At 46.8% G+C, this 13,532-nt stretch overlaps 1 protein-coding gene across 1 annotated transcript; it reads left to right on the top strand.

Moving 5' to 3' along the window:
- The first annotated feature begins 8,087 nt into the window (after positions 1 to 8,087).
- Positions 8,088 to 12,461, top strand: prr35 (proline rich 35). The gene is made up of 3 exons (XM_019887864.1): positions 8,088 to 8,163; positions 9,974 to 11,440; positions 11,586 to 12,461. Exons 2-3 carry the CDS (start codon positions 10,122 to 10,124, stop codon positions 12,376 to 12,378), a joined length of 2,112 nt encoding a protein of 703 aa, XP_019743423.1. The 5' UTR covers positions 8,088 to 8,163; positions 9,974 to 10,121; the 3' UTR covers positions 12,379 to 12,461.
- The last annotated feature ends 1,071 nt before the right edge of the window (positions 12,462 to 13,532 follow it).

Here is a 13,532-nt window from a genome sequence, read left to right as displayed (position 1 = left end):
CTTTTGGCAGCTTCTGTTTTATGACCTTATAGGTCAACCGTTGCATCAGTTGGTGTCCAGTAGATGTAAAGGACCCAACAGACAACTTTGATGCATATAGTTGAAGAATGTATACATGAATACTCTGCAGTTGCCTTGAGACATGAGTGTCCGAACTTAACAATTCTTCGGCAGCTGTATGGTGGCAGAGAACTCTAATCTCCTTACTTCTCAGTCATCGGTAGTTTGGCAAATAGCGAACAATTCATCTAAAAAGGCTTAAAACGTCCAGTTAAAGATTCCTGTCAAAATTAAACAAATTAATTAGAATTAAAAATTGTGTATTTAAAACTGCAGGAGCCCCAAAGTTGAACTCTGTGGAACACCATATCATGAAAATCCTTTTTTTTTCCCCTTTGGCTTTGTTAGCAGGGCGCAGCATTTAAGCATGACAGGAGAAGGAGACGCGGGGATCTGCCAGGAGGACTCCCAGGATCTTTGGTGTGGTGAATTATTAAGGTTTACTAATACTTCATAAATCCCCTCTTTGTCCTGTCCATTACCGGCCTGTCACATCCTCTCGCCACTGCTAGACTGACTCACTTGCTTCATCTAGATGACAGAAGTTAAACTGTGTTCCGGAGGAGATGGGAGGAGGAGGAGGAGGAGGTGGTGGTGGGGGTGCAGCCGGGGAGGAGAGGGGGGCACGCCACTCAGCAAGCAGGCCCCAGGGGTGAATGGTTTGGGAAGCCCACGCGCGTATTTAGCGCTCGCTGCCTTGCGCGTTGTGCTTTCTTATAAGCAAACTAGAGGAGGCCATTTCTGCCGAAATTGAGTGTGAATGCCGAGGAGCTGATGCTGCAATGCTGTGGAATTAATTGAATTGTTGTCCGACTTGAAGTTAGAATGGTTTGAATCAGTTGACAAAGTCAATATGTGAAATTTCGAATCGTATTATGAAAATGAGGGAATTTGGGCAAGGGCATATTTGTGAAAATTCCCACAGTTGTCCCACTCGCCCGCTATGTCAGCGTTGGCAAATCAATGCGGACATTTTACATATTTAACTCCCCCCTTCCACGTTTCTCACACTTCATGCTGAAGCGCACTCACGCCATGACGGAAAGGCGCTTTTGCGAGACAACGAAGCGGCGGCTGGATGAGTTAAGCCAACTCCTCGTGCATCCTATCTTCCTCCTGAACTCCCCTCGCATCCACACCAGCATCTCTCTCCCTGTGATTCCCCCCCATCGCCCTCATTCCCCCCATCTCCTCCTCCTAAAACAGCAAACCTTCCTTTGCCTCAGTGCGTGCCTGGCGGACTCTCTCGGCGGTCTCGACAGCCGAGCTGGTCGTTGCCCCGAGCACTGTGGAGCCGTCGCCTCTCATTAGTGTCACCACGCCTGCCTGCTCCTTGATTAGAGAATGAGGTGCATGGAAGGAGTATGCGTGTGTTTATGTGGGTGGGTGTGTGTCTTCACGAGAGCGTGGGGGTGCGTGGTCACTACCCCCCGCCCCATCCTCTCCCCTCCGCCTTGTGCCCGCAGAGCTGCTTTTAAAGATCAGTGATTTGGTCAATTGGCGTGGCAACTCCAATCCCGCGGAAGGTCACTGATGACTCAATGGACCAGTCAGTGAGGCCGGCTGTCATGTCACTTAATGCGTGTGTGTAAACCAAGGTTATTAGAGTTAAGGAAAACGAATAAACTAAAATTGGGGGCCAAAAAAATGTTTCATTAACAAAAAAAAATAATATAAATAACAACGAAAATGCTTTAAAAAAAAGAAAGAAAACTAACTGAAACTGTATTTTATGTAAAAAAAATAAAAAATAAATACATCTAAAACTAACGATATCAAAATGATCCTTCGTTTTCATTTTTGTCAAAGGTTCATTCGAAATGCATTGCTTTTGGCATGACTGTACAGTTCATTCGTAGCTATAGAAGAATCAAGGTCGGTTTGAAAATTGTAGTTGAATTCACTTTGTACTTTACATATAAAAAACTAAAACCAATACGAAAACTAATAAAAACTAAATGGAAACAAAATTGAATGCCAAAAAAAAGAAGAAAAAATGATATACAACCAATACAATAAAACTAAACATCAATATCAAATCCAAAGATCTATATAGTGTTCCCCTACTTTTTTTTGGAGCACATTGTTTGTGCTTCATTCATGACTTTGTATTTTTTTTGTGGTGGGGTGGGTTGAATTGAAAGTTGCGTGTTTGCAGCAAACAAATTGTAAGTGTAGGAATGCCCCTGTTACGAAATGGTGATTTTGTGTGACCTTGGAGCAAATTTTGGACCGATGTGATGGTCAGGTCAGCGAGTTGCTGCACCCTGAGGGGTCCAGAAGTGTGCGATGTGCGTTCGTCCACTTCCTGAATGTCCTGCCCAAGGCGCAGCTGTCCATTTGTGGGCAGTTTCTCTGCCCAAAGGGACCACTGACTGACTGAGTGACTCCATGGACCTTGTATACACACACGCTGTCCATCTGTTTGGCGCTGTCTATCATTCACTGCTCTGGAAAATACAAGCAGACATCTTGGTTCATTACGAATTTAAAATACAGGCTGGACAATGACATTTTATTGGACTGGGTTGAGGACTTGCTAGTTTCTCTCTTTTATTTACTTGGATTTTATTTAAGCTATTGGCTAGCTTTACTTGGGTTGCTAATTGTGAACTGACTGATAACAAATGCAAACTTAGCGAACTGAAAAGTGCATCTTCCTTGTGCTTTTTCATATGAGAGACCAAGAGATTTTTTTGGAACACCAAGAGAAGTAATTTTGGGCTGGCGCAGGATGATTTAGTCACCATAAATCAGACAACATTGAACAGTTTTCCTCAATCAGGCTACAGCTGTGGTTTCGTCATTTGCAGCTTAACTGGGGAACAAATGTGATTGTTTTTATGCAGGAAAAAAAAATGCTAACAAAAATTGGGTTATTTTTGGCGAGTGCCAGAACAGATTAATTGCACTTTCATTCATTTCACTGGAGAGAGATGATTTGGGATGGTCACAGAACGAATGAAACTTGTATTTGTTCTACTTCAGTGACTTTCCACCACTGCTGATTTGAGTACAGTAAACCTTCATCCTGTAGCCCCCAAAAAGCCCCCCCACTCACAGTGTTAGCCAGCTCCCAATAATGCAAACAGCTTAGCGGCAGTGAAAAGGCACGAGGCTGACAGCATCTGAGAGGCAAACAAGCCTCCGCCCCCCCAAGCTATGGCTTCCTGACTTGTTTATTTGCTAACTGGCTGAGAGGGTCTGTGCTGCGCTGGGGGGGAAGAGGGAGAACATATGGTTTGCTAAAACGTGAACTTGTAGTTGGGAGGCCGAGGCACCCGAAGGGATGAGGCTGACGGCCTTTGGTCCCTGTCTCCCTCGATTCCTGCCGCATGGGCAGCCAGCGTTGCACGGGCGTCCTCCAGGAGTTGGCGCTCTCTCCCCACTCCCCCAGCTTGCCCCCCCCCTACTCACCACCACCAAGGGAAAGTGATGGTGGGTCCCTGCATGGGTGGGGGGCCCTGGTCGCAGCTGGGAAAGTGACTGACACCAGGCTCCCCAGTGAGTGTTGCTTCTGCATTACTGAGGGAATACAAGCCTGGTCCGGGCATGATGCTGCGCTGGTGCTCGGGTCCCAACGCATATGGACGTTTGCTTCGTGGTCGTGTTCCGATTTTGGACGCATTTGTCAGGAAATGCATCCTCGGCGCTTGGGAATTGGTCAGGAAGTGACGATGAGATTTGATTCAACTGAGGTGGCATCCACGGTATCTTCAGCACGGTATCATGTGGCTCTAGATTATCAACTGGTGAGTGAGTTCAAGTCGTTGAGGCTGGTCGGCCGCCGAGCTGAGCTGGCGGCGACGTCAGCTAACTCGCACCGATTGCCGCGTTGACATGGAGACACACTCGTCAACACACACCCCCGATCTCTGAGTGTTCACACGCATATACACACACACACCCACCCACACACTCCACACATTGTCTCGCACACCCTACATTGATGAACAAACACATGAACTCCCTGTGGGTCAGTGACTTAATATGCACATACTTACACGTTGTTGATACAGACACACAAACCCGCGTGCGCACACCCTGAAGGTCAACGCTGTGATGGACAGCAGTAGTAATGCGCTGTGACACAATCAGCTGCTTCCCTTCATTTCCACTCCCCCCCTCCCCCATCAGGTGACACCCGTGAAATAAATAAATAAATAAATAAAGACCCACCTCCTGAGGGTGTGGTGGGGTGGGGTAGGAGGGGGTCAGCTGGTTGGAAGAGGAAGTCGGCATTGGGCGAAGCGAGGAAGGAAAATCGGGTGACAACGGGTTTTTTGGGGGGGGGGTTGCCAGCTGCTTCCCGTATCTTAACCCAAAGCGAGAAACGAGGGTGTCAAGTCCTGAACCAGCTGGTTATCTCGTCATTCCTTCTCTGATAAAGGTGGTGAAAGATCGCACGTTTCCATTGTCAAAGTCAAACGCAGCTACAAAGACCAGTTAAAAGACGGTGTGCGCACTCACTTGTTTTTGTTTTTTTTAATTGGGTTCGACCACTTTTGAAGTCTCCATGGCTGGGAATCACTCTTTTATGATGTGTATTTGATGTCAATGTGTTTAACATTCCAAATAGTAGCAGGTCGCGCAGAAGTAAAGCATCCGGTTTGCTGGAAACGTGCGTGTGTGTGTGTGTGTGTGTGTGTGTGTGTGTTGAGACTAAAGAGAAGGGCACAAGTGTCTGCAGAGGAAAAACCCCCAACGACTCATAGGTCCCGTCATGGCTGAACCTTGATATCTGCCCTTTTCACAAATCAAGCCAGCTGACTTTGAAGGGATGCCTTTCCACACGCTGGACGGCGGCCAACGTCCGTCCGGCCCTCGTCGGTATAATTGCCTTGCGTGTTCATTTAAGTGTGAAAGTGGAAATGTCTCATTGTTTGCTCCCAGCGGCGTCGACTGACATCATGTGAGGCCAGGTCTCCTCTGTCAGACACTTGTCAATCTTGTTACATTTTTTTTTTAAATAGTGTCAGCATTCAGAGACCTTTTGGTTTTTTTTTTTCCTTTCTGATGACAATATTTGCTCCCTTTTTGAGTTCATGAAAAATATTACCGAACCGCCAACTTGTGGTTAGCCTAGCTTCGCTGAAAAATATCGGCGAAACAGCCAGCTCGTGACTAGCCTAGTTTAGCTTGGCCTTGCGTAATTCTCAGAGACTACTTTATTTTAGGTAAACGTGTATTACGTGTCTCGGTTTCAGAGTATTTCACCTGCTATGAATGAAAATGAAACCACAATTAAGCTACATATACAAAAAAGTCTGAAAGATACCAAGATAACTAAAATGTAAAGGGAAACAAACTGACCGTAAAGTTAGCTTCACCCATGGCTAATTGACAATATTGGCCTGTAAAAAATTTTTTGTTTTTGAGAACACTTTTCCAGGAATTCCATTTTTAAGACTTGCCCTCATGCCCTCTTTTGACTCCTGCCAGAAAGTGTGCCTCGCCAGTACTCAAACTTATGTTGGAAAGTATTTTACACCTTTGTAAAAGACCATCAAGAAGCACACACCGGTCCGGTTGCTTCTATCCAACTTTTCAATAAAGCAAATGACTGAAAATCCTCAGCAACATAAAGCAGGGAATCGCTCAAGGGTGTTGCTCTTCTTTGATACGGAAGGGGGAGAAAGGGGCTTGGGGGGGGGTCTGCGGTGAATAATTGATAGTGGCTGAGAGCGATATGAGTTTAGTTAATGTGCCCAGCAGCGCACGCTCAGAGAGGAGCTGTTAGCCATTCCACCTCGGGCCTCAAAGTCACAGAGTGGAAGGAGAGAGGAACACTCATCCCCGAGTTGGAAGACTTTTCTATTTTCAACAAATAGTCCATCTTAGAAGACATGCGGCAATACGAGTACGTGTGTGTGCGAGCGCGTGTTTGGATGCATGCGCACAGCTGGCTCAGCCTGGTGGGCGCGTTGTCGGAGCCCTCCAGTTCCTTTCCCAGAGCCGTAATGGAGTGCGGCTGTCAGCCTCCGCAGATGCCGCTCCATAAGGACCCTTAGCTCATCCTCCACCTCATCCTCCTTCAGAGCGTCGGTGGCTTCACGCTGCAAGTCTCTTCTTCAATTCGCCCCTGCGTCAGGAGGAACGTTTCAGCGTCGATTGTAGACTAGACCCTACTGTAGAGGCCGGTTTCTTCATTTAGAATGAACCCTTTCATGCAGCGTGCAACCTGATAACATGATAAGATGTCCACTGTAGTCTTTTATCAATACCAGAACCTTGATTTGGGATTAGACCACAGTATCAGGACAAGAACCTTGTGTCTGGACTTGAGCCTGATCTCAGGGCGCCCTGCTGACATGGTCCTGCTTCCTGGTACCAGCCAGAAAATGACCACTGCCATGGCAGTCTTGCTCAAGAGTACATCAAATGTACCAACATCAGGTTTCGCCGCGCCGTGGAACTCAGTCATCCAGTCAGGGACCCTTCACGAGGCATCAGGCCGGCTGTCGCGCCGATGTGGCCAAATGGAGGCTGACAGGCCGCTTACATGGAGCCTAACCATCTGGAGCAAATGTGACAGTGTGGGGCGGGGTGGTGGGGTGGGGGGGGAAGACCATGTCTGCTCAATCAGGAGGAAGGGCAGGAGAGCTCGGTGACATGGAGGACCAAGGGGGAGAAAAAGAAGAGGAGGTGGAGATGATATCTCTCGTGAGGCACATTGGAGTCCATTTTTTTAAACTGTTTCTCTTACACTGGAGACGAAAGGTCAGCGAGATGGGAATAGCAGTGAGGTAGATAGGTGAATCGATGATACAGTGACTAAAAAGATAGATAGAAATTAGCTAGCAAGCTAGCATAGATAGATGGCTAGATAAATAGTTTGGGGCCCATTACCTCAGTTATACAAGGCTTCCCTCACACAACAACAACAACAACGTTCTTCACTCCATTTCATTTAAAATACTTTACCTGCGACTAAATGTGTTCGTCATGAGGAAAATAACAATTAGAAACCCCTCCTCATCACGGTTGAATTAAAAGAGTCACGTCCAGGATTAAGATGCCATCACTCACTGGTGTAACCTTTTAGTTCAACTTGGCTGCGAGGTAGAGAGCACATTTGAAAGTGTAGGTGGTCGCGGGGCAAAAGGGGGGGGGGGTAAGGGTGGGGTAGGGTGGCTGTTTTATTGTAGTGCCTGAGGGCGACGCTCCTAGTCAATATAAATGTGCACGCTCGCTCCTGCTGTGCTCCCATTTGAGTACAGGGACGGACGAGAGGCAGGCAGACAGCACCGGGATAACAACCGCACTCCTCGACTCCGAAAGACAGACACTTGGATTGCAGGTATCATCCACTTTATTTGCTTTATTATTGCTGATCGTTTTATTCGAGGTGGTCATGCAGGGACCAAGACGAGTGCTATCAAGTTTTTCTGCAAATTGAACTGTATCACCTTGTTCCGATATCTTTGTTGTGGTTGTATGCTTATTTTATTATGATCATGTTTATTTTATTTTATTATAATTTTTTTTTTAAAGTCATCTTGAATGGACGAAGAAGAGTGGCTGCTAACGGGAGACACTTTGTTTATGTGTGTGTGTGTTTGCGTCTTCTAAGACATTTAAAAGGAAAACTTTCATTATGATTATTTTTTTTTTGACTTTTTGAACTGAAACAAATTATGTCAAGAACTTTGTTGCCGGTCTTTGGTTTCGTGTTATCTTATGCAAATGATGTGGTTCATATTTTGAATTGCGTTCAACTGTGATGAATGTGTGCATCGTGAATCGGTAAATTGGGAGTGATGGAGGGATGGAATCAATGTACAAAAATACTTATTGATTTTATATGTATAAAATACACACAGTATCATTAAAGACATTTTTAAAAATTCTTTTCACACGTGATTAAAAAAATGCATCCAAATACTATTTTAAATAATGGACAATTAACCTGCAATTTTTTTGTAGTATTAATAATTAAAATTACTGTTTTAATAATTATAAAATTAGACACACACTTTGAGGAAAAAGTGGGAAATTAAAGCCGACAAAACTCATCTTTAATGGTTGTTTTTATTTCTCTCCACCAGGACTTGTGTGTTGTTGGAGGGAGACGACTCACAATCCCGGAAATCATTAAAAAAGGTAATTCAATAAATAAACACGTGGATCAATATGTACATCGAGGTTTTTCATTAGTTTTTTTTTTGTTTTTTTTTTGTTTTTTTTAATGCCGTTCCATTGAGTGTCACTTTTGTGGTTGCTGATGCATGCCAAAGTGGTTCTAGTGTGCTCACACTGTCCGTAATTGTAACAATAGATGTTCAAGTGGTTCAGCTTGTTGGATCATCGGCTTTAAAAGCCCAAAACAAGACCGCAGGGTTTGGATATGGGATGGGGGGCATGTAGGGGGGGGGTCTCAAAGTGCACAGTCAAATGCGAGTGATCCACATCTAGTGGCCAGAAGAGGAGGAAACTGTACGATAAAAAAAATATTTTTATTGATTGCCTGGTAACAGCAGCTGCTCGGCTCCATTATGAGTTTAAACGGGAGGGGGGGCGAGCCCCGAGGCAGACACGGGAGTCGATGAACTGGACAACGGGCCCCGACAGAGCAACGAAAGTCAACGGTAACTACCGGCAGAGGTGGCAAAAGTATGTTCAAATAAGTAAAAAAAAAAAAAAAAAAAAAAGAGTAAATACTTGCGGTAAAAGTGGAAGCCTTGATTCAAATTTTCAAAATGAAGAAAAGTACAGACTCTTGCAGCTGTCTTTGTTTTGACATCGTGTCATCATTCACAGAGGTTGAAAAAAAAAAAAAAGTACAAAGTATTTTGAGATATCTGACAGCCGCCTGAGAAATCATTCTCCTTATCGAGTTTTCAGTCATCATGCCCTCTGAGTGAAATCACAAATGCTTACGATGAAAACGAGTTTGACATCCCAGTTTCGAGTCTTTATTGAAGTCAAAATGATTTTGGACTACTGAGAGAAAACGGCCGCAAGCATTGGGGGGGGCATCATGAAAACTCCGCTCAGGGAACGTCGGATTCCGTCCGCAAACCTGTGAGGCAGACATGCTAACCACTCACAACGCGTTCCTTGCGTTTGGTTTCAATGACTCTCAATTTGAAAGCGTTCACTCTTTTATCTTTGAATGACCTGAGGAAAAAGAAGAAATAAAACCCTTCCAGCAGAGTGTTTTAAACGGAGGCTCCTCGCATCCTCATTCACCGCAGGGCCCTCCCTAAAGTGGAACAAGGTAATAGTTTCTTTTATTGTTCATGATGAGAGGGACGTGATTGCAACTTTTTTCCCCCCCTCTCTCCAGTTTAAAAAAAAAAAAAAAAAATTAGGATGTTTAAATTTTCAACTCGCAAGATGAGGCCTAGTTCAGGAGATCTATTGAACTTCTGCACTGTGTCTTGACCCAGATCCCAGTCCTGCCACTAATTATGCCCCCCGGGCATGACGCCAGGCCCTCATTAGTAACCAGCCTCCATCCCCCGCTGCCACCACCTTCTCGTCTTTAGCGAGCGCTACCCGCAACCCGGACTTGGACTCGTTCTGCCTGCTCGTTGGCCTTCAAGGTTTCTGGTCGGAAACACTAGAGGCCATTCCTAACTCCGCACAGGTGCACAGCCCCCCTTTGTCATGTCCCATTTGCCCCCGAGGCCTTACCCTCACCCCGGCCTGGTATTCTGGTGGAACTAATGAGGAGTGGCAGGTACAGTGAGAATCTCAAGTTAGGTTAGTGGTGAGTTGACCTTTACCTCAGGTAGACAGCACATCTTGGAGTATATAAAAAAAAAAAAAAAGACATTCCACGGCTAGGGCTGGGGTGTGCAAACTTTTGTGTTCAAGGGCTGCATTCTATTTTGAAAACGGACAGATGGGCCAGTTCAAATGAAATGTCACATGTCACATTCAAGAAAACGGTCGTGTCTGTTCACAGGTACCAAGAAAATCCACCCGAAGGTCGGCGACCGCGCTGAAATCTGATGGACATAATCCAAATGAGCAGCAAAATCGCAAAGCGGCTAAACGAGTCTTGTGAATGAGTCGAACCTGAACAGGAACGCGCAGAAATATCAGGACCAATCATGTCCAAGGACGACACTTGCAAAGTGACGTCCGCCGGCAAACACAAGGAGCGCAAGCCCAAGAAGCCTCACTACATCCCTCGTCCGTGGGGAAAGCCCTACAACTACAAATGCTTCCAGTGTCCCTTCACCTGCATGGAGAAGTCCCACCTGTACAACCACATGAAGTACAGCCTGTGCAAGAACTCCCTGTCCCTGCTCATCGAGTCCGACTGGCCCTACAAAAAGGGCAACAACGTCCCGCACCCGGACCAGCTGCGACCGTCACAGCAGGGCCTGCGTGGGGCCGGCAAAGAGGCCCAGGACCAGCGGGCAACGCGGACTGAGGAGGTGCAGCAGAGAAGTGTGGAGGAGGAAGCGGAAGATCGGGAAAACCGGGGACAGGAAGAGGAGGGAGAGGAAGTGCAGACATTGGTGAAAGAGCGGTCCGAAAAAGGGGACACCGCCGAGTGCAAAGCGGATTCCGAGTTGTTTATGGCCGACATGCTCTCCCTGCAAGACCAGCTCCTGCGAGCACGCTCTGTGGAGGTGGAGGCCCAGTTGAAACACTACAAGACCCTATCCAAGAACTGTATGGCGGCACCCGGGTTGCTCTCAGACCAGTGGCGCCTCCTAACCGCCAGCAAGGCCAAAACCGAAGGCGCTCAGGCCCGAATGAACAGCTCCATCCCGTGTTATCCTCCCCCGCCAAACCTGGTGGACTACCAGGACCCCGCCGGGCTCAATCTTTCGGTGCTCGGGGTGGGCTATCCCATCGGTCCGAGTCTTTTCTCCTACATGAACTCGGCGCTGCCTGCCACTCAAACCCACGCGCAGCTCGCCCAGCTCCCGTTCCTGGCTTCGGCCGCCCAGCTGATTCATCCGGCCTCCGGCAGCCACGCGGACAGAACCCTCATCCCCCCGCGGCTCTACTACCCGTTCCTGTGCGAGCACAGCTTCGGACCGGCCTCCGGTCAGAGCAATGCCAATAAAGGACCCAAAACCTCCGCAAACACCGTCGATACGTTTTCTTTATCTGGTCTCCAGCCGAAAGTTAACCTGTGGAAAGTGCCTGCCCTGAGGCCTGGGGCCACAACGGTTTCCCCTGTCGGTCGGACGTCACCTCAGGGGGGTTCTTCTGACCCGGCCTACAGGCTGGGGGATAAAGTGCAGGCTTCAGCCAAGGAAGGTAAAACTAGTTGGGGCCTCAAGAGGCCGGGTGGACCCGTAGTGAACCACGAAGCTCCTGTGGAAAAGAAGTCGACGACGGGCTTCGCTTTGGATTTTCTGAAGAACATCCAGACAAGTTCTACTCTAAATATGGCATCGGACAAACTTAGGTAGGTCAAATTACTGAAATCATACCCAGAGAAAACCGGATAAACTTAAAAATGACTATTATATCAGGAGGGAACAACAACTACGTTGAATGACCTATTTCGATCTTGGCTTGGTTGTTAGACTGAACATTTCTCTGCATTTCAGTTCACAGAATTTGCACCACAAGACCAGGTCATCGGAACCCTCGTACACAGATCATCTCACCAATCCAAATCCTGAGGCACCCTCTCTACCTCCTTCTACAGGAGGGCACAGTAGCCAAGACCTACTGACCACACGCCCCACTGGGGACGGCGCCTCGGAATCAGTGGCTGCTCTCCTCAATGACCTCTCAAAGGCCTTACAGGAGTATCAGGAAGCGGAGCGCAACATCTCCCACCTGGAGAAGGAGGACCTCCCCGTCCAGCACCACCTTTGGGAGCACCTGAGCAAAATCCGAAATGAGCTCTCTCATATCCATCAAGCTCTGGAAAGGACGGCTCGCCAGAGTGACGGCCCGTTGGACCTTTCGTTCAAGAGAGTCTCCGCCGACTCGAAGGAACTCGGCCTGAAGGAGAACACCGCAGTGTCGGACGAGGAGGAAGAGGAAGAGGAGGACAGGGAGGAAGAGGAGGGGAAAGCTATGCGGGGCTCGCTGGAGACTCGGAAGCAGTCGTTGGACATGCTGATCAAGATGAGTAATGCCGGCGCGTCGGTGGTGAGCCCGGAAGTCCTGAGTCAGGGAGCCTTGGCCATCAGGCACAGCCCCGCCGAGGCCTTGTGGCCGAGCAGAACCACCAAGTGCGAAGCCGACTCGAGCGTGCTGCTCTGCCCTGACGGCAGACCGGTCATGTTTGCGGACATCCCTCCTTCTGCCAAAGCGGCCAAAAGACCATCGTCCATACAGCGACTAGAGGGGCAGTGCCCCCAGAGCCCATTGATGGCCACAGACACTTAATCTTTGATTCCCAGTCATTCAAATCATGGTACTCTGCCAATTCCACAAACACACTCACACACACAAAAGATTGTGTCTTCACTTTTGTTGGCATGTCTTTAAATTACTCAAACAGCATCAGAAGCAGTCACAACTTTTATTATTTTTTCATTTTCACGCGACACGGTGAAAAACAATTGTAAATTGTGGCAGCAATATTGATTTAACGTGCACACAAAATGCAAATTAATAATATGAATGTAAACAGGGCCAGTTAAAAAAAAATACTGGACTATATTATAATTCAACAAAATCTGTGAAATGACAAATACCGGTCGTGTTCTTTTATTATATCCTCCATTCCAAAAGGGTGGAACAAAAAAAAATTATGTGTTCCTCTACTTCAATAATTAATGTGGCACTCCCTCTTTTTGTACAATTCCCGCCTTTTAACTCTTGCCGTATTTCTCTTGATGTACATGGCGAGGTAAGCGTTTTTCGAGCCGGATAAAAACTTTTGTGTCAGTATTTTAATACATGGCTATGCCATATAATTTGTGTAGAGGTACGCCGTATCGCTCTAATTGACGGGAGGACATTGTTTTCTGCTATTTTCGTCAGGTGTGTTGTGTTTTGTGACGTCCCTTTTTTCTCTTGATGTCCATGGCGAAGGGCACGCGGTGTCAATCAAATTGACAGGCGGACATTGTTTTCTGCTATTTTCGTCAGGCTTTGTGATTGAGACGATTAAACGCAGCCAGTACAAGAAATTCTGCTCTGCGTCGTCAATATTTTGAAACACAACGCAATCGGACACGACCGGTTAAATGAATCCTCGAGTAGAGATGTGCGCTCCATTTATCTTCCGCCAAATTGTTATAATATTAAGCCTACAAGCTAATATTTTATGTGCATTTGACACCTATTTTGTGGGCACGTTATATGAATATTGTGGCAGGAAAAAAATGAACTCTTCTGGGGCTTCGTACCTTGACGATAAAAGAGAAAAACACACGCCTCACATATGCACTATTAACTTTTGATTGTTACATGGTTGTTGTTTGAAAAGTCATAGCATTCAGTTCGAGAGACAATCGTTCCCACCCGTTTGTAAATTATGTCGGGGGGGGGGGTTCAGGCTTTTTAAGGGGAAATGATTTTATAAAGACAATTCT

This window comes from Hippocampus comes, unplaced genomic scaffold (assembly GCF_001891065.2).
Source record: "Hippocampus comes isolate QL1 unplaced genomic scaffold, H_comes_QL1_v1.1 scaffold416, whole genome shotgun sequence".
Lineage (NCBI taxonomy): Eukaryota > Metazoa > Chordata > Actinopteri > Syngnathiformes > Syngnathidae > Hippocampus > Hippocampus comes.
Note: the sequence above shows the minus strand (reverse complement) of the source record. Positions and strands in the feature narration are given on the sequence as shown.

What these genes read in the sequence shown, in the direction of transcription:
- prr35 (XM_019887864.1), top strand. Translation starts at nt 10,122, where the DNA reads ATGTCCAAGGACGACACTTGCAAAGTGACGTCCGCCGGCAAACACAAG. An exon ending in ATGGCATCGGACAAACTTAG is followed by an intron (nt 11,441 to 11,585) that starts GTAGGTCAAATT and finishes TCTGCATTTCAG; the next exon opens with TTCACAGAATTTGCACCACA.